We start from the raw sequence: 22,491 nt of genomic DNA, 5'->3' as shown, positions 1-22,491 counted from the left end.
TTTTTGGAATACGTCACACCCCTATTCCTAAGGACTTGAAACGAAAATAATTTCCGAAAAATAACTTTCACTGTATTCGTCAAAATAGCGAGTGAAACAATGGCTTCCAATGACTTTAAGCGCCAACAAGACCACCAATACAACGCTGTATAACCAACCGCTGTGTTCAATTTGAAAGCAATTTCCATAGGTCAACTTGCTGGTCAAATAATCTCACCGCAAACTAGCGCTACGCCCTCTTGTTTCCGCACACCCCCCGCATCGCGACACACAAAAATATGTCCATATTAGCGCATTTGCTTTCGCGCGTTGCCAATTTTGCAATTTCTCTAGCTTTTTTTGTTTTTTTTTTTTTATTTTAGTTGTTGTTGTGTCGCCGTGACAATTGCTAGTGCTGCCACAGCGTTGGCGTATGTGCCCCGGAAGCCCAGCGCAGCGGGACCACACGGCGTATGAGTGCCGGCAAGTGAGCAATTGGTGCGCCAATGTGGCTTGCAGTAATTCAAGTGTCAATGTGTGCGTGTTTGTGTGTGTGCGTTGCGTTCAATGTGGCACATGGCGAGCTTAAAGGTGCTTGACATGTTGCATGACCCATAAACATAGAAATCATGCAACGCGTCGCACGTCAACTCAGGCCAACTCACGGCTAACAAATTGACTTCGCCAGAGTGCGTGAAGCAGTGCGAGGCGGGGAGCCGAAACTCAACGGTGCGTCGATGAGTGTGCGAATACGCAGAAAAGGTGCCAAGTACTTTAAACATACTTCGACGAAAGTAGTTATTGAATTGCAACTCAACTGAACACTGCTTGTCGAACACTTAAAGCAACGCCTGCAGGAGGTCTATACTCGTATAATTCATATAAATAGAAATTTCAGTCTAAAGATTGCTCAAAATTACTTATTTTTGAAATCAAAGAATTCACAAAGCGCTTAACTCTAAAATAATACCAATCATTGTCGCATTTCTAATTCAAGCCGGCTTAGAGTCTCAGTGAACGTCGCCTTCCTTCTCGCTGGAACCAACTTTGCAACGGCATTTTCGCTGCTTACTGAGTACAACAAGTACAAAAGAGGCAGCAAAGCGTGAATGTCTGAGATCTCTATATACGAACTGACAAAGTGTCAACGTCATCAACAGTCGGCGGCGGCAACAACAACAACCACAACAAGCGCATGGGGCTTAGTCAACGTCAAATAGCGAGACTTACGTGCATTTGCTGTCACCGGCGCGGCACAAAATCACATAACATGACACATATGCACACACACACACACTCATACAGAAAAATACAACAACAACTTGACGCTTATGGAATTCTGCTGCTTTTTGTTTTTATTAGTCAACAGTCACTTCAACGTCAGGCGTCGTCCATGGCATGTTGTGTGTCAAAAAGTTGTTATTTTAATCCGGAAGTTGATGGAATTTCCGGCGCGCAACATTTCACAGGCACGGCCCGGCACGGCGCACGCATAGCGTAGTGTAGCAGCTTGTTACCATTAGCAGTCCGGCAGCCGGTAACCGGCAAGTGGCATGCAATTCGTTTGGTTGCTTTCGAAGTAGGCATACAGTTTTCCCTTCGAGGCGAAAGCGCACTTTCTTAGGTTGATTACCTTTGTGCGCTTTATTTTAGATTTTTCTATTTTTCCATTCTTTCATTTCTTATTTTTAAAGTCATTACATCAACACAGGCAGTCAGTAATGCAATAGACCTGCAATGCCTGCTTTCCTCTCCTCCTCCATTTTCTACTGCAGGCGCTCTTAACCAATACAGTTTCCTTTGCGGAAATGATGTTCGACTTCCGGCACTGTTGCGAAGTGAACTTTGAGTAATGACATAAATTGGTGGCAAATTCACAGGGTTGCCGTTGCGTTTGAAAATACGAAAAAAAATTCATTCCTCTACATTAATGTTATCGCCTTCAAAATAGTCACTATTCGATATCAATTTTATATTTTACAATTCCCGTTATTTTTTGAACACTTCACGTATATACTGAGCGAGCATCCTCAATAGCACAAACCGGCCCTTCTGAACATATACAGTGTCCCACTTCATTTCAAATTTGCCAATTGAATTGCCAAAACGGTACAACGAGTCACCGTAACAAGTGCAGTTAATTGAAATTTGAAATATTTCAACTGTGACGAAGTGCCGAGAACCAAACGACACGCAGCTAACAACACAAAACTCGAGCTCTTTCCCCTCACGTGCACCCACTTGGGGGGAGTAGTAGTGATGTCGCCTCGAATGAACGCTCTTGGCTTTATGCTGCCATACGGGCATAACTGTTCATGGCTGTGTGAACAGGTGCAAAGTAGTTGAGTTCCCAAAGCACTCAAAATGCGCGCTTCAATGATTGTGTGGGCGTATGGGCGGTCGACATACCGGTTTGCTTAATGGCAAATCGATTGCCGTAATTTGCAGCTACAATTCAATTTAAACGCTGAGTTTATTATATTTCTGATTTCCACCCATTCCCCGTTTAGCATTCGTAATTAAATTGCTCTAACAGCGGCGCTCAGCCGTGAGAACTGTTTGTGATGGCATCTCTTTGGAATTTCGGGTAGGCCAGCGACGCGATAACGGTACGCCTGGCGCACAAAGTGGCCGTGCAAATGGCAATTTCCATTTTTGAAGTAAACGCCACTGATTTATTTATAGCAATTTGACGGTGAAAACTATAACGAGCGCGTTGATGGACCAACTGTGCGGACCGGATGGCGCTAAGCGGTCACACGCGGAATGGCCAGCCACACACAAACATACGAACGCACCCACGCATAGCGGTTGCGAACCTCTTTATTTGGCTCTGCTGCGCTGCGGGCCTCGGCACCAAATTCTACATACTACTTTTTACGCCAGGATTTCTATCGATTTTTCAATTAGCGCCACAGCCACCGCCAGCAACGCAACGCGCCGCCTTCATCCGCAGTCCTTTGGCGTAAAAGTAGGTGACAGTTACTTTTTTTACGCCCTACCTTTGGCTAATATTTTATTTTGGGTTGATTTTCATATATTTTTATTTTGAAATTCCTTAAACGCTCTGTCATGTCATTTACCCCAGCGCTGGGTTGTTGTTAGTTACTGCTTTTGTTGTTGATGTCAAGTGACTGCTAAAAATACTCGCATTTCAGCACATCCACTTGGGTGTGTGTGTGTGAGTTTGCGTGTTACAATATTTTTGTGTACATTTCACACATTTTTAATATCGTTGTTTGTCGGCATTTGATTATAACTGTGTACGCGTTTGAAGTGCTGCTCCCAAAGCCAGAGCGTCGCTGGAGGGATGTGTGCTTTTCATTTCATTTCATTTCATTTTGCCGTGTCATTCAGTCATTCGGATTGCATGTGATTGCGTGCTGTAATGCTCTCGTGAGTGCTGTTATATTGTATTTGTTGGCGTGTTGCTCCAAGCGCAATGCGGCACAGTGGTACCGTTTGATCACCTCCGAAAGAATAATTGACTACAGAACTTAAAAGCCGTCAGAGCCTGGCATTCTGATCAATAATATTTACATTTTATAGACAAATCATTTTTTAGGTTGTTGGACTGTGGCTGTAATAATACTGGGTGCTGAGCTCATAACCTCAAAGTGGATGGGGTGAGCTTTACTTGTAGATCTTTAGTCCATATTCAATTCACTGTCATCCCTTCGCTAATGAATATTAGAAAGGATAAGATAATAGTTTTAAGAAGTTCAAGTTTCTAAAAACAAGGGAAGATCTTTTGAGGAACTTATATTTATGTATGTAATTGGCGCAAGAACCGTTATTCGATTATAGCCGAATCGATAATCGATCCAACGGAGTGAATGTCTCCCTCTTCCTCTACTTCCACCAGTTAGCATTGAATCAAATACTTTCAAAGATACAGTGTTTTCGTCCATTCGGACGACATGACCTTACAAGAGTAGCCACTTCGCTGAACTACATCAATGTCGTCATACAACTCACACAGCTCATCATTCTATCGTTTGCGGTATTCGCCTTTCCCAATGTTCAAAGGACCATACATCTTTCGCAAAACCTTTCTCTCGAAAACTCCAAGTGCCATCTCATCGGATGTAGACATCGACCACGCTACTGCACCATACATCAGGACGGGACTGATTGGCTTGTAGAGTTTGGCCGATGTTCATCGAAAGAGGACTTTACTTTTCAATCAAAGAGTGATCGTGCGTTGGATTTCGATTGTTGGTGTGTTGTTGACTGTCAAAAGTGACGTGGGAGCTGGGACGCGAAATGCGCTGACTGTTTGTTTGATGACAGAAGATATTTCGTCTTGTCCTTCACTTGGTTTCCTTCACCAATCTAGAAAAAGCGGAACTAACGGCGCGAATTTTATGAGTCTTGTCAACTTCTTTATAACTCATCCAGCTGCGTGGATGTCAGTCGCTTTATGCAGATCCAGTTCAATCATATTCTCCAATTTTAAGTGGCCAGTTGCAGCAATGAGTTCCACTGTTCCCAGCACACCTGCTCCTACTCTCATATACATATCCAAGTATGTAATAAGTTTGTTGTGCTATTTTGGAACTCGGAATGTCTGTTATCATTTTGCTGAAAGCGTGGCGTTCGAAAACTGCTTTGTCGGTTGTAATACCTGGCAGAGCGCATACCTTGTCTACATACATAAATTGGAGTATTTAGTCGTCATTGTCAGTTGAAAGTTTAATAACAAGCAAAGAAAATAATAATAATAAAAATAAAGACTTTTTGTTGTGCGGTAGACAAGCTTTTGTTTTTCATTATTTTCATTTTCTCTTTTTTTTGCACCAGAGTTTTGTTTGTGTTCTTGCACTTCATGGACAACGGTAATTGTTGCACGTCAGAAGAGCAACAGTATTTTTCTGACACTGTTCTGAAACTCTTTCAGCCGCTGCGCTTTTCTGCCACACATACGGCATTTCGAAAGGTCAGTAGGAAGAGTTAGTCGCATTCGATGCATTTTCACTTTGGAGCTATTGCTCTCCGAACTCTCAAAGAACTCTAAATGAGGCTCATGAATATTTTAAATATACACACCTCTTGCTCTCAATGAATGATAAATTTAAGATATATAGTTCTAATCCCCGAATCTTGTAGCTGTAACTGTGTCCAATTTAGCCATGATCCTTGGGCACTTTATTGAAGAGTCCGTCTGAGTTCATGCTAACACAACAAACCGAGTTTAAGGCGTTCGAATTCAGTAGATTTTCCCGCAGGGCAAGATGGAAGATGTACGAGCGTACCATTTCGCACAATTTTCATTTTGTTTATCAGGTGCGTAATATGTAGACGACATTAAGCATTTAAGCGTCAACTTAATTTTCAGAGGGTCACATACAAGCACCTCTACATTCCCACTGCCGCACATGTCGGCACGCGCTCGGTTTATATGTAAGCATGTATGTATGTGTGTTACGCAGGATGCTTGCATAAAGTTGAGCACCGCCATCTCTCAAGGTGAAGGTAATAACGATTCCTTTTTATCTGCATTCCCGCAATGGCTTTTAATTATTCGAAATAAATGGCGAAAAGCTCAAGCATAGCTATTTTAAACTTTTTAATGGCGAGTACTTAACGGTACAACGTATGCAACATTGCTCGCATAAAGGAGCTCAGCACCTCACTTGTTGTGCCATATATAGCGATGCAAGTAAATTTCTCTGCGGGCATAAATTGTTCGACCATATATCTTTCATTCTCTCATTCTCTGCTTTATTTCGTTGTAAATCACGCATTCATGTAGAATTTCCCCTTTCGAAATACTTTGAATTGATTTATTGGCCAGTTGGTGCAAGGGCGGCAGGGTGCGCAACATGTTACACAAATTGGCCTCAACGATGTGCAATCAACGTTTAATTCGCACATAACGGATATTTTTGTTTGTGCACCGCAACAGATGAAAGCATGCTGGTGCCTTCATATGTGCGTGCGTGTGTGCATATGTATGCATGAATGCAGTGGAAAGAGCAAAATATTTTGATTTCCTGTATGCGTATTTGATCTATATTCGTATATTTGCAAAGCAGCAGCTCTTGGCAGAAATTACGCTGAAATAAAAGAGATAAATAAAATGAGAACAAATAGCCTTGCTGGTACCGACTCCATCTGCCGACATTATTGCAATGGTTAATATAGTTAGGTTCGGCTTGGAGGCTGATTCCCATAATCGAGAGCTCGGGGGTCACATCTTGACATTTGAAACACCGATTATTTGTGATAGCAAAGACACGCCTCCTAGGAGTGGGTCAAAACTCCCTCATGTATCAGCGAGGCACCTAGCACATATTACATGTCTGCCGATGCCGCTACTTGGTTCCAGGCAATTCGTCCGATTAACTAAAAATATAACATTTCAGAGGTTACAATCTCAATCCAACGAAAGTTGAAAGCCGAGTCAAGGAGCTATTAATCGTAATGGCGATTGGAAACCTGTTCAAGGTCAGCGGTTGTTGCGTAGCGCTTATTGAACATCGGTTAATGTCTTATTGAGCAGCTATGGCCGAATTTTTATCCTGAATATTAGCAAAGAGTTATGATCGATTAAAACATGAAAGCAGCGATATACAATATTTACTTCATTTTCCATTGTGAAATTTTGCTTTTTTTATGCATTTATATACGGACAAACGTATTTACTGCTTTGTTTGATAAAATATTCAAATTTCATTTTCAATTATGAATTGTAAATAGGCTTTCCGGACGTTTCCTACAATTTCATTTCATGTTTGCATTGCTTTGAGTCACCCTGTGCGACCGGTTTTAGCGTTCCAGCATAACAGCGGCGCTCGGCAACATTGTTAACTGTCTTCTTCTAGTTGGATCGTTTGTTGTATTTATTTCTTATTGAGCATTATATGAGTGTAGTCGATTTCGGAGTAGTTATTAAATTGTGTGGCTTGAATTATTAATATTTTAATTAATAAATATATGACAGTTAATGTTGTAGAAGGTGATTGTGCCGGCGCTTCTTCGTAAACAACAAAATATTCTGTAGTGCAGAAAGTGTATCCCTTTCGATAGGGACAAGTGAGAACGGTGTCAAGTGTGTGTGTGTCACAACGTTTACGTTCACGCCCAAACGAAAGAAGTGGCAAATATTTTTATTAAAATTAATTGAAGTGATTGCGCTTGTAAGCGAAAAATATCAATTAAACTTAATTTAAGTGAAAGGTTGAATTCATTAAACAGTTTTGAGTGCGATTTTGTAATACCTGAAGGACGTCTGAGAAATGGAGGTGAGTGAAAAAACTACAAACATTAGCGTTTCGAACGCAGTATCTCAGCAGAGTTGTTTGATTGTAAATCAAATACGAAAATATTTATGAAAATCTGTGTTAATATAATTCTGCAGAATTAAATATGGTTATTTTAATTAATGGAATAAATCTTATGTGATGAGCATACACCAGCATAAAAAACACTTGGCGACAGTCTGCTCAGAAAGAAGTCAATGTTCCGTGCTTGCTGTTGTTGCGATTACGTCAGTTCACAATGATTAACAACCGCTGTTGCTATCTCATTTGCGCGCACCACCGCATAGGGGAGCTACCCAATTGTTTGTTGCTTGCCCAGTGCTCTTCTTGTGGAGTTGCGCTGTTTCTCTGTTTTCGCATATCACCACCACCGGTGGTGCTTCAATGCTTGAAATTCCTAGCTCCACGATAACAACCACTTGGTTGGTGCTATAGGTGGTGGATGTGCCAGCTACACGTTATGTATAGAGGTCATAATCGATTTTGTTACGATCATCAATACGCAAAGAGCGTGGTGCAAAGCAGACACAGCAAAAGGTGTCGTCATCAATATTTTCATTGTTTTGAAGTGCTCGTCATCAATTAAACGCTCACACTATCTTTATGGGCTTCGCTCCACCGAACTGTTAGACCGTTTTCACACAGGCAATTTTTGTCGCGGCAATTCTTAGTTTTATAGGAGAGGGGGCGACGAAGAGAGGAGAATTTCTCTCTCTCTCGCTTCCCTTGGTCGCCCCCTCTCCTATAAAACTAAGAATTGCCGCGACAAAAATTGCCTGTGTGAAAACGGTCTTATTTAAACTTTTGCTTTTACCTACCACTGTCAATAGTTTCTGTTGGTATAACAAAGTAATAAAGAAAACAGTCATGGATATGCTTAATTGCCGGTAACTACTCAAGTGCCTGAGGGCTTATTTGACGCTTGACGCATTCCACAATGTGTGTTTGAGTGTTGGCTGCGCACTCCCAATGGTCACCACTACTCAGTTTGGTGTTGTTGTGTCATCGTTATTTGACAGCTTCACATTATGTATTGTTTCTTCTTTAGTAAGCAAGTTTATTTAAGTTTATTTGTATTTTTCGATGATTTGTTTTGATTTTGCTTTATAAATACATACATTCATTCCTTCATAGTTTATTGTTATTATGCAATTTTCGAAACCACTTTCATTCATTGGAAATGCAAATTGATTTTGCAATTGTTGCTGCACAATTTTCTATGCTATTATTATGCAATCTATGTATACCACAATTCAAATCAGATAATATGCTTCGTAATTATAAAAGCATGGTTATAATACACACGTATAAGTCAAACCGCAACAACAACAACATACGTAAAGACTGTAATTCATTACATGATAATAACTATTTTGCGGTTCCGTAGTCATACATACGTACGTAAATGTAATATCCGACCATAAGATATCTAAATTTGCCTAAAATAATCAATTGATGTCTTTTAGCTTTTGGACACTTAGCATATTAATCAGTGTATTTTGTATTATTTTCCGTATTTGTGTGTATATGTATTATTTTATCCTACGAAAAGTCGAAAATCCTTCCTGTAATTGATTGCCACAGCATAAGATTCATTGGAACAATCCAAACAAGGGTATTAATATATGCAACTTCATGATCGCATTTAAAGACGCATTTCGATTCCATTTGAATTCAATTCCATATCTGAATACCAAATTGTTTTCTTGCATCTTTTTCAAGTAATTTAGTTAATTTAATTGTCCAACCGCAGCTTTGGTGTGTGCGCTCGCAATTCATTGTAAATGCGATTAAATTGTGATTAATACTTGTTTGTACATATATGTATGCATGTAATTTACCTAGCCCAGGGTAACGCAATAATCGAAATAATCGCTTGGCAGCCAACCCACCGCCAGGTGTCCAGCGATTAAGTATTTACGCTACGACGCGTCGATGTCAATCAACTCGTTGGTTGTCGATAATGTAATTTGTATAGATGTGCATATGTATGTATGTGCGGAAGTGGTAAATTTTTACATAGTAAATAAAAGAATTGCGGTAGAGAAAAAAATTTAAAAATAAATGTAAAAAAGGCTTACACCTACATACATATTTAACCGAACAATTAAATTGATTGTTTCGTTGAAAAAACAGTTATTTTATACATATAATCTTATTAACGTTTTTTAGTAGGGCTACACCCGATATCATTGATAAGATAATCATTTTCTCAGAAAATTAATTTTGGTTTTGCTTTTTCCCCAACATATTTTGAAAGCGCAATGAAAATATGTAAAATAAAACTCTAAAATTAAAGAATAACAGATATACAGAAACTAGTAGATATTAATGAAATTAGTGTTGTGGTAACGAAAACTAAAGCTCACAGAACATACATACCTACGCTTGTACTTAATAACTCAAACGCTGCGGCTGGTTAGAAAAAAATAAAACGCGCACAATAGCTTGTGAATTTCGGACGGAAATGTTATTTTACCTTGTCTAAATTCGTGAGAAATCTGGGGCGTAAATATTTTCGCAGCACAAAAATTGGAACGTCTAACGCCACAGCGGATTGCCAACCTTCATTGTGACTGCGTAGCAAACAATGGTTCACAGCAAGCCCGCTAAGCCTCTTAGCTGCTTCTTTATTTCGTAACACGATTCAGTATAATTATATTTGGCTTATTTACCTTAAAAATCTTATCAATTTAGCCGAATCTGTGCTGAACTACTTCTACTTTTTCGGCCGAACATTTCCGTATCTCGTTTTTTTTTTATTTTCGCCTTGTAACTGTCATGTCGGTTTACAATGCAACTTTCTTTTTACTTTTAACACAGAAAGTGTGAGCCTTCCTGAAATTGTATTTTGAATTATTTTTCTGAACTATCATATTTAGATCTATATGAGAACTTAAGTTTATTATACACCCATTTATATCATGGAATTATATTTTAATTTAGTTTTTCTCTTTCTTTTCAGGTAAGATCAACATTTTTGGGTGAAGAATTACAGCCGAGCATCGACTCGTTTGAGGAAATACGATCACATGCTAAAATTGATATTAAAAATTAGGGTCCAACGTGCTACACATTCTCGAAAAAATCTTTAGGTATCTCCTAAGTTCCAGCAATAAATCAACCAAAACGACAATAAATGCATTCAAAGGAAGTTGCCGCAATATTCGTGTAACTAGGCTAAATGTCTTACTGCTCACGCGTGCATCAATTTGTGTACTTGTAAAATCGTAGCAAACAGAAACAAAAGCACTTTCGTGTCGTTCCACACGATTATGAACAGCTAATCCATGCTTTGGTACGAAAGAAATCACATCAAGTCATTATGCTTACATTTTAAAGACTTTTGTAATCGCTGTTAATGTGCACACGCATGCGAACCGCCTTATCATGTTAAATTTAACTTCGTGATTTCCACACACCAAAAAGCCTTCGCAACGCGCGAAAACCCATAACACACGCCCAAAGAAGGCGGCATGCCTCAGCAGCGGTTGCATGCGTCAAGGCAGCCATGCAAGACACCTTTGCCGGCAGCCCGACAGTCAGTCAAGCCGACATGGCGTATATGCACATATTTGATGAATTACTATTTGAACTGACAATCCATTGTAAGGTGTTGAAATTAATGTGGCAGCTCACGGTTGCAGCGAGCATTTCTTTGTTCATTGATTTATACACTTGTGTGTGCATAGGAATGTGTGTTCAGTTTTTCAACTGCGAAGCAAGTAATTTGTGCTTTCCATCTTTTAGTGAGACTTTTGAACTATTGTCAAGTCGTTATTTAGTTACTGACTAATTAAAATAGCTCGAAAAAGTTGCATAACTTGAAATGACTTTTCTCTAACTGTTAACTGTCGAAGCGTAGAGAGTTTGGGAAATTAGCGTTTGAACACAAAAGAAATGCCTAAGAAATTCAACGCAACTTTGTCAAATAGCTCGGTAATTAAGATTAAAATAAGCAAATATGCATGAAATGTGTGGAAAATTTACTTTGACTGCAAGTGTTGGAAAATTGTTGGGGTCTTCATTGTATTGTGAGAAGTAGAAACTTCAAACAACTTTCTACATATTGATCCCGTTAAAGCACAACTGATTTATGACACGAGTTTCCGGTCTTTAATACAAAATATTTCGTAGATACTCAGTCATCTGATGAGATTATGAAAATTACAAGATATCCAAAATCTTTAAAAGCGAAAGTGTTGCTTCGAAATTTTCCAAATTCATTTCAGTTTTTACGCCTTCTCACCACTTACAAATATAAAGAAACACTCTGTATGTTTGTTTTCGCCAAGTCCTGGGCAAATTTGCCACAACAAATTTTTGGCAGCTGAATTGTTTACAACTTCTTGTGAACAATTTTATATTCCCCTCGGGTTTTTACTATAAAAGTTCGTTCACATAATACTGCGCTGCGTCGCTATAAATTAACCAGCCAACGATTTTTATTGTACATCAACTCTTGTGAATTTTTTACTTTCCTATTTTTTGCTAGTTTAGAAATTCCCGTGGTGTGGAAGACAACAAAAGTGGTGCGATGTTAATGTTGATGTTTTCTCTTTGACTCTTCTATTTTATGACTTCCATGTTACATGTGTTCACTTAAATTCCGCAAAAAATGCTCACAAAAAAACATATCTCGAAAATGTGTATTCACAACTTTAAAGTTAATAATTGTATGCAAACGAGCACACATACAAACTATTTGCATAAAAGCACGAGTTCGCACGAAGATACAAATACTTGTAATACCAAAAAAGCGTCATTTGTATTGTCGCAAATGAAAGAAATATTTTTTTCAAGTACGTGATAACATTTGTTAACCATTCTAAGAGTACAAATTTATTTAGTTTTTTTTTTTATTTTAATGGGGAAAATGTCGTTTCACAGCCATTAGTTTGACACGCTCAATAAGAGCATTCTGCCTTGTTCCTTGTTTTTATGTAGTTAATTTAGTTAAAAATTTGTTTGTCACAGTTCTCTGGTCGCATTACCAGCAAATAATGGTAACTGTTTTACTATTATGCTAAATTACAGGGTGACTCAGAAGCGCATTATTTGATTTTGACATTGTAAAACGGAATGTAGGAATATTTGTAGCACTATAATAGTTACTTTTGAAATTTTCTTTTAAAAAGTTAGTTCTTCTTTTTTGCTGTTTAAATAATTTTTTCCCGAAGTTAGTTTTTTTAACTCTTTGAAATAACTTTTGCGTCACCCACTATATCTAAAATATGCACTGATGGGTTTTTACTACGACAGCTAGTCAATCAAACGACAGCAATGATGAATGGTTGCCGCTCCTTGCGAGTGCGACTTTATTGCTTTTCTTTGACTTATTGCTTCGCGAATATAAATATTTCCATACAAACAAAGTTCTATAGTAGGCACATATGTACATGCGCTTTTCACATCATCTCTGCTCTCTAGCCACCATAGACACCTATTTCAGCGCATTGCAAATGCGGCGCACGTTTTCCATTAGCGCCATTAAAGGGAAAAGTGAAGCTATAAAATGTTTTGTAAACCACTGGTATTGAGTTTTCTGTGGCGTGGTTCGCATATTTACCGAAAACTCAACTGAATTTTCATCACATATCTATACGAGTCGGCGGTGGTATGTAATCTCTAGAGTTGACAGCAGCTCTCAACTAGTTTTGGAAAAAATATATGATTAAATTCATTATTTTATATTTGTAGACTGCCGATAATTAATTTTTTTTTCAATAAGGGACTTAAGGACCATCTGATTGCTCAAATTTGCGGTCATTATTTTCTACTTATGGTTTTCAAACTAGAACTAGAAGTAGAACTTCTACAAACAAGTTCCAATTTCCACCACATCAAAGTTACACAAAAAGTCCCAAGTTCGTGCTCGGCTTTTAACAGGTCATCGATATTTTAATGACAGTTTTAAAATCCGTTAGTTCGCATTGACTGTCAAAAGCATTGCGGTTTCACATTTTATTTTGCTGCAGTTAAATCTTTTTTATTTGCTATAGTTACTGTTAATAGAAGCATAAGTGCACAGCGTTCAGATAACTGTAATGCAACCATGCAGTTTATTTTATTTCAGAAACAACAAACAATAACAATAAAAAGCATTGCATAAGTGCTCGTGATGTTCTCGAAGCATAGCGATTGCTTTCAAATCTCCTCCAGCACGCTGCGCTGCGCTCGGCACCGTTGGGAATATCTGATTACCCAGCGTGTTGACAAGTGCTTTGGCAGCCAACTGCGATTGAGTTAAGCGTAAAAAGAGCTTACTGCACACGCTTTCGATGCTATAAAATGCCATGCTAAGCGCAGCAGCCACCATTCCTGCCACCGTCAGCCACCGCTGCACCTCTCGAACTCATTACACTCTTAATTCTATTATGATGCAATAAATTTCCGTAACTTCCTCTCACTTAGAGGATAGGGATCGGATGTGTTTGTGCTGCTCGATGCTTCCCAAAGCGTGAAGCTCTACGGGTATATATTTAGTTGTGCTGCAGCATTTATTCAGCCATGATTACCAGTGCGCCAGCAAAGTGGTTGACAAAGAGTTCCTCAAATTGCCAGCTCATCGAAACAGTCCGTTGATAGTGCGGCTCCTCCCTCCCTCAGTGTAGGTCCCCATGCAAGGTACATATATTGCATTTTCCTGTATCGTTGCGCTTGCGGCGAATTTCCAATGGCTGTGGCACACGTGCATGCAACACACAACAACAACAACGAGTGCCTTTCAACAATACATTTTTCGTTCTCTTCATTTTTTCGTCCATCAAACTTTTGAATTGAATTTGAGTGTGATCTATTCTATGTACATGGGTACCTATGCACGTAAGTGATGGCAGTTATATATACAAATAACGGTAGTTTGAAAGTGCACATAGCCTGTAAATAGAACTGCTTAAGTGCTGACGTTGAAAAATAGTTTAAAATAAATTTCTGAAATCACCAAAAAGCAACTAAAGGTCTAAATTGATTTTGAACAGCTTAAGTGCAGAAAGTTAAAATTGAATTCTTTGAAGTTTTCTGCATGAATTTTTAGACAGGTGGTATATCAAATATAAAAAAATCAAAACATTCAAAAATAAAAATGACTTTTTAGTACCATCTGATAGATTAAGCGTCCCAACAAGACAAATTCCAATTTGGAGCTGTTCGGTTGTTGTTGAAGCGAATAAACATCTGCTGTTGTTGAAGCGAATCTGCTGAAAAAACAGAATTTGGCCGAATAAAAGACCGTTTCTGCTCCGATTACGTAAACCCTGTGACTGTTGTGAGAACGGAGTAGAGTAGAGTCGAATTTCAGAACATGGTCTTAAGCCATTTTAAAAACATTTTTGATCTTATAATTCTATATTTGATTTTCCGGGATGATAAATCAGCTATTGTATCAAGATAGCATACTCTTTTGGAATCCTGACTCTAGCATATTTTATACTTTTTAATTACATTTAAAAGAGTTTTAAAATTATATACAGATATACCAAAGATATGAGTAAGAGATAACAAATTTTTAGGTTAAAAAATGTGAGCACATTTTTCTGTTGTTGGCTACAAGTCATCATTAGGCTTATTAACCAACAACTTAAAAAATTAATTATATTATTATAAATCACAAAAATTAAAAAAATTTAAATATGTACCTAAATTTATATTAAAAACTGGAAAAAAATAAAGAAAAATCTATAAAAAAGCCTTTTTGTATTAAAAAATCCAAATTGTTTACTAACCTAATTATCATGATGTTGTTTATATAATATATTTGCATATAAGTCCGTATGCGAGCATATGTGTACCTACGTGTATATGTTGTCTCATGCCACACGCTTTTGTTTAATTTTTTTGGCACAACTTGTTTATTTAGCTTGCTAATTATTTTTGAGTTTACGCTCTACTGGATATGGCAAATACATATGTATGTACTCATATATATTTATAAATTTGCATATAGATACATAATAACAAACATTTTAAGACAATGTATTTTGCTACGAAAATTATTAGATATTGATCTAAATACCGTTTGAGTGCTGAAAAACTAACTTTCGGTGAATTAAACTCCAATACTTTTGGGACTTGTTTTCAATCAGCTATACTTTTGAGTATTGATTTCGGATTTCGTTGACTTCGGAAAAAGTTTGGAACATGAAACAGTTGCAGCAGAATCTAAGGAATTTTTGAAAAATGAATATAATTTAAAATTAGTATACGTGAGTCCAGTTTAATATGTTTTTGCAAAGAAATGTCTTACGTAACTCATTAAAGAGACTATAAGAAACACACACTTACCCGAATAGCATAAATTGTGAAATATAAACCCAAGCAGCGATGATATTCAACCAACATAGCAACTTATAAAGCGAGCTTAGCAATGTGGAATCAAAAACTATGCAACTTGTTCTACCTTGATTTGCCTCGCAATCGAATGCGGTTTCCGTATCTAATATCTAATATGGTAAAGCATTAATGAGAATTTCTTTGTTTAAATGGCGATATTATTTAGTTGCGCTTTGTTCGGCTTTTGTTTAAATGCAATATTTTCTTTTTAATTTTTTTTTTTAATTTTTATGCATTTCATGTTCTCTAGTCAGACAAAGAGTGAAATTGTTGCTTGCAGCCAGCCAAATTTCACATTTATTATTAACTGTCCAAATAATTTTCACTTTACCGTTACTGCTGCATATTCATGCTGCAAAATGTGTGCGCTGACAACTTGCAACCAAAAACTAACAAATTTCAACTGCAAAGTTGCGATCACAAACAACTTTTATTCTTATCTGCGCTAAAAATAGCAACAACAATATTAGTGGCTGCTTGCTAATAGCCAACTTGTTAGCTTCGTTGACTTACATACAATATGTGGTACCGAAAGGTATGAATAAACAGTTTGGTAGTCATGCAAACAATACTGACCTTGTTTGAAAGAAGTGAAATTAAATGCCACTCTTTGAACCACTTCATAACTGACCTCAGGTTGGGGCATTCAATATGCAGACGGCGCGCTATGCGACAATAAATGTATTTAAAGAGTTGCAAGCATCTAACACAAGAATTTATAATTTCTTAAAAATTCTAAAATTTGTGTTTTTGGAATTATTATTTTTTTAATATTATTTTAATAATTCCTCGTTAAATTAATTTCCATCACTTGGTTGACATCGGCTAATCTAAATCCTCGCTGGCAACTCGTTGTTTGTCGGTAGTAATTAACCGTTGGCAGTCGTCTCTATTGGCATTTCAATTAATCTATGTAGTTTACAAATTACAACAACAACAGAGCCGGACAAAGTACTTCTTTTTTTTATAATTTTAATTTAACTGTTTTTCATGCTAATTTTCCAGTTTTATTTGTTTGAGCATCCAACCAACTTTCAGCTGAGTTGCAATGTTCGTAAAACGGAAAGTTGTCTGCCGCCACTACAAACTTGTACTTGTACATTTGTATGCACGCTGCTCATTACAGCTTTCAAATGCCTTTTTTTTGCCTCGCCATTTGTGAGTAGGTTGTTAGGTTGTTGAACACGAATATGCAAAAGGCGGTTGTTGTTGTTGTTGTGCTCATGTGTGTGTAAATTTACAAGTTTCGATGCTTGTTTTGCAAACATTTCCTTTTTTTCGGGCCTTGAGCTCATTTTGGTGAACAACAACAACAACAAGCACATGTGGTCTTTGTTAATTAAAAAAATATAAAAAAAAATAAAGCAAAATATTTGTTTTTTGGAAAATTTTTGGTCTGTCACTTTTGCATTTTATAAAGTTTCGCAAAATTTGTCTGTTGAACACAAATTGCTTGTAAATATCAAGTTTGATAAGTTTAAATAGAGTTTCTGGTTTATATTTTCAATTATTATTTCGTACAAAAATTTTTGTAATCTGTGGCTCCCTCAAAAGCAATATATTTTGTGAAAAAGTTTGTTTCCACGAGGCTTTATCCTCGCTAATATATTTATATATGATAATTCAAATACATATTTTGTCAACTTATTTTTAGATGCTACAAGTCAATTCAACATTTAATAGCCGCTTAGCACATATTTCACGCATCTCGGCTTATTCGCTGACCACTTGCCACCTACTTACCCACATCGGCCACCAATAATGTACCCAATCTCTCAATGAAAAGCAGTTCAAGACGCCGAAACAAGTGATTTCAACGCCAATTTTCTCAAATATCAATACCATTAGACGCTTTTCTGCATTGTCAATATTAATTTCTGCAAATCATTTCGACTTCCCACTTCGGTCTGTAGCCAGCCGATATTGGATTAACTGTAACGCAGAACAAGTGCGTGGCATGATTGGTTCACAAACAGACACACACACACAGATGAACTCGATGAACGAGAGAATTACGGCAAATGAAAATATAGTATCTCACACATAGACGCATAACTAGGCTAAGTCAGTTACTAATGCTTGTTTATGCATTTTTGCCACAAATACGCTTCAAGTACCACAGCGTCAAACTGGCTACAATTAATGTCACTAACGGCTAGACTGAGACGCCTACTTCTTTTTCTTCGTTTGCTTCTGGCAATATTGTGTTGTTTCCTTGTTTTTGTTGTTGTTATTCGTCATCAATAATGCCACAATTTTATTACAACTATTCTGTTTTCCTCCACGCAATTCGGTCAACGAAAAGCCGATGAACTGGCAAACATAACTGTTGTGCTGAGAAGAAGAGAGGCAACAAGTTGTTGTTGGTCACGTTTCCTATTTGTCTTCATTACCTTTGGAACCCTGGTGAAAACGTGACACACACACACACACTCTTCGGCATGGAAATAAATATTGGCATTCATATTTACTTACTTATTTAATGTGGATGGACAGTGTGAATTTCTTCCAATTGTGTGTCTACTGGCTTCCAACGTTTGGTAGAGGTGTGCTTTAATTGGATCAGGTTACGGTACATTTAACTGGCTGCACGCATTTGCATAGATATAGACATACATATGTTGCGTTTAGCAAAAAATCGTGTTAAAATTAACTGTTTATTTAGACCCACAAATGCAGTTGGCGAGCTTTGCTGAGTGGGTCTAGTCGACACTCTGAGGGACTTGAAACGCACTTTTTATGAAAATTTATAGAAAATATTGGATCGTGGGAACTTAGTAAAATTGTCGTTGTTACGAAATAAGTATAAGGTGTGTTAAAAAAATAACGGGATTTTTAGTTTTTGAAACAATATTGATTTATTCGTCTACATTAATTTTGTCGCCTTGCGAATTAGTCCCCATTAGATATTATGCTCTTATGCCATCGCTTTTTCCAATCTTCGAAACATTTCACCAACTCGATTTTAGGGATAGCCTTTGGCTCTTTCTTGCATGTTCGTAAAACGATTGCCTTTAAAGTTCTCCACAATTTTATAAAAATGGAAAAAACCACACGGAGTCATGTTTTGGAAATATGGAGGCTGGGGCATCGTTACAGTATTGTTTTTGGCCAAAAATTCACGAACAAGCAAGGAAGTGTAAGTTTTAAACAAACGAAAATCGCCAAGCTAAAAAACAGGTCTAACCTTAGCAGATGCTACAGATTGCTTCAGTGGCATACATGACTTTTGGACAATTGAATATTCTAAAATTCCCGTTATTTTTTGAACCCACCCCTTCCTTTGACATCAAGAAGGTTTTTACGCAACTCGTCTAAGATAACTGTTTTGTGGGAGAATTTTGCATAGATTTCAAGGATCTTTGAATGAAATTTTTTTGTGATCTGGCTTGCGATCCCTCAGTTTAGAAGCGGGGTCAGATCACCCTATAAGCCTTATTTTGTCTAGAGTATCCATATGAATTAAGAAAATTTTCAAATAAAATTTGTATTAACTAAAAATGTCATTAATATCGCATGGATAGCAGGGGATTGCTAAAATTAAAAAAAAAAAAAATCAAAATTATTAATTTCTAGATATACATATAATGGAGTCTTTTTGTCAAATAAATAAAAATATTCACACGTTATTTAAAATTTAATTTCCATATCAATCGTGTCTGCAGGTGTATCGTATTTGTTAGTGTATGCACCAATTAAACTGCTGGTCCCCATTGATTGTTGTTTCCCCACTTTATTTTGCGTGATTTATGTATTTAATTTATGAAAGCAAATGTTTGTGTGTGTGAGTGTGTCATTTCACGTTTGATTAGACCGTGAACTCAATTGCCATTTGTTGTTTGCCACACGTCAATTTTGCATATTCAACAAAATGCATTTCGCATTTGCAGCGCTGAGGCACGATTTGCGGCGATTTGACAGCACGACATGCATATTTGCAGCATTATGCCGAGTAAGCGCTGTAATCCGAAGCTTCTCGCACATAAATACCATATTTGCTCATTAAAATAACACATTTTATATAATGTTTTTCAACACCTCACCTGTCGATGCTAAAAATAATAAATTTGCAGTAATTTCGTCGTAAATATTGTAATTAAATTTTAATAATGCGGTGATCATAAAACTTCTGACTTCAATGTTTTATTGCTTGCTCAAGGACTCACCACACCTTTACTTAAAATACCTCTCTACTTTGCTCATTTCGAAGTGTATAGCGTTCTTATTGAAGCTGCTTCAAGGTTCCGAAGAGTGAATGATTCATACTTATTTTGCATTTGAATTGTTAAATAATAAATCTTGTCGAAGTCACTAATTAACGATAAAGTTCTGTATAACATTTTCTATTGGTTACCATTACGAGAGCACGCCTATTACTGTTATATAATCAATAATCATTTCCGATTAACTTAACAGCTTGGGGTCAATAGGTTAAAATGATTAATTATAAAGCGAAATAACCAAAATGAATACAAGACTTTAGTATAAAATCCATTCTCATATTCTCCAAAGCAGAAGACATTCAGCAATGACCACCCGCGGAGTTTGTATTTGAAATAGAAACGATAATGATTACTACCGACTTACATGTTCGAATTGTAATTATTTTTTTTATAATTAATGAGATACTCCGTTAGGTTTATTAGTGAGGTTCGTCAAGGCCTCAACATAGTACTTTTCAATATTTCATAGAAGTTAGTGAGTAGCAGCTTAAAACTTCTTTACGAAGATTGTTCTCACTCAAACGAGTTTTATTAATTGATGGACTTTCAAAGCCTCATTGAATCTCCGAACCATCAGAATTATTTTACGTGAATGTAAGACCTTGAATGTGAAAAAATTAGTGTCATACTCGAGCTATCATCCCGACCATCCTGAATGGCATTCAAACAAATCATCTTCGCAACTTATCAACATAAATCCGAATTTTTCGAACTCGCCTACCAACTGAGGAGTAACGTTTGTTTACGAATTGACTTGCGTGTATTTTCTATAAATCTTATAGTCCATATATATGGGTCAATTCGCTATGATGACCAAAACCTACAAGACCAGTTCGTTTAGCCAGCTTTGGCCGTTTGTGGTGTCGTCGCTGTCATTACGGCTTTTCAAGTTTCAAGTACTCGTACGTGTGGCTTGTCGACTCACTACTTTTGATTACTGTTTATTATTATTTATTGTTGTTATCTTTTTATGTTTCACACGAACCGGTTTTACACGCTGCCTGTTAGTTGTATATAGTTGTACACAGTGTGAGCTTGTGAAGTTAAGAACATAAATATGTCGGTGCCACATACATAAATACAATCAGTTTTTCTTTCTCAAACAATAAAAGACAACTACAAAAGATAACAACAACAAATAAAACAAAAAACAAGAAAAAGATGAGTACACCTGAGTTTCAGTTGTTTGAGAACTTCCAGTAGTATGTACAGGGTGATTCGCGAATATCTACTACTAGTTGGGAGACAATTCTACAACAACACAAATGACAAACGGCAAATATTTGAAAAAGAAATGAGTAAAAAAATTAAAATATCACAAAAACTCTTCAAGCTCCACATTAATAAAATTCTCATTTAGGAAAACTTTCGAGGCACCCTGTTTTGTTTATACACATTTGGTAGTACTCGACGGCGTAAAACTCAATGGGATTTATTAAGCGCATTTGTTTAAGCGTAGCTTGCCATTTAAAGTCGCTTTTGATTGCGTCACGCTCGATGAATTTAAAAGGTTCACCGACTAGGGCTTGCGGGCTGCAAAGGGGCCTTAGAACGGATGTAAGGGCTCGTTACTACCGCAATGTTTTCCAAATAAGCAGACTATCGTACTTACATACTTATGCGGTGCAGCAAATTATGCTTGGCTTTTGGTTCTTCGTGCGACTCTTCAGTCAGCGTTGCATGTCTAATTCGATCGCCGATCGTGGCAATCTCACGATTTAACAATTCAACCGCTTTTGTTACGCTACTTGAACTTTTGTTGCGACTCAGTGAGTGAGTTGCATTAAAATTAAAGACTCTTTGGTGTGGACTTTAAAGGGTGCTCTCTGAGGGTTGACCGAAACATTTAAATTTAATCGAGGTCGTACTGGAGCAGCTTTAGAAGCTTTGTTGGATAGCATTTGTCGTTGCTTATTTTGAGGGAACGTCAAGTCCAGCTCATTATGGAGGTGTTGAGCTGAATCCAAAATAAAAAAAGATGTACAAGTTCGACTTAAGTACTTAATTGGACCTAAGCTTAATTGCGCTTTTGAATGCTGACTTTATTTGACTCTCGCTTTCCATTTTATTACCTGCACTTCCACTTTACATAACAAAAACAGAGAACTAATTCACCGTGCTCGCTTTTAACTATAAATTGGCAGTCACTAGTTCAAATGAGGCGCTTGAACTCGAAGAAACAAAAAAATATAAGTATAAGAGTATAAATGCATTTTAGAATTGCTTGTCTTCGCAGACTCGCTGAGTCCGCCAGCCGTCTGGTGATGCCAAGCAATGCCGCGGCTGAAAACTGAGTCACAAAAGCAGCAATAAAACCTTTAACTGCATTTGACTTTTTGTAAGGTCTAAGTAACCTCGCCGCTTTTTATTGTGTAATCTTAAGTCATACCTATGTATGTACGAGTACTTGCGATCGAGCGAGTATTTCGGGTGCAGCCGCACGCCAGTTGGCTAGCTTAAGCAGGCCATTGTTATTGTTTTTGGTGGGTTCGCTAGTGGTTTGACGACTTTAGCTCGCCTGCTCGCTGATCCGCAATGCCTCACATTAATTTCCGCTGACTGCTGAATCTTATGTGTGTGACTGACTATGCAACTCACAACAGTCATACAGACGGACAGCGCTAACTAAGCGTGCCGCGCATTGCCGCCATCGTCATTATTACTCCACCTCAGTCGAGCATGAACAATGACCG

General features: G+C 37.4%; 1 protein-coding gene across 19 annotated transcripts in view; it reads left to right on the top strand.

Moving 5' to 3' along the window:
- LOC105218415 (tropomodulin) overlaps positions 1 to 22,491 on the top strand; it is a 120,714-nt gene that overhangs the window by 85,058 nt on the left and 13,165 nt on the right. The window contains exon 1 of one of the 19 annotated variants that reach the window (XM_054225956.1): positions 6,806 to 7,226. The exons of the other annotated variants lie outside the window; for them this stretch is intronic. Within the exon in view, the coding sequence (XP_054081931.1) occupies positions 7,221 to 7,226 (6 nt within the window). The 5' untranslated portion in view covers positions 6,806 to 7,220. Of the gene's footprint in view, positions 1 to 6,805; positions 7,227 to 22,491 lie in introns of those variants that run through there. 19 annotated transcript variants of the gene reach the window in all.

This window comes from Zeugodacus cucurbitae, chromosome 2 (genome assembly GCF_028554725.1).
Source record: "Zeugodacus cucurbitae isolate PBARC_wt_2022May chromosome 2, idZeuCucr1.2, whole genome shotgun sequence".
In the NCBI taxonomy this organism is placed as follows: Eukaryota; Metazoa; Arthropoda; class Insecta; order Diptera; family Tephritidae; genus Zeugodacus; species Zeugodacus cucurbitae.
Note: the sequence above shows the minus strand (reverse complement) of the source record. Positions and strands in the feature narration are given on the sequence as shown.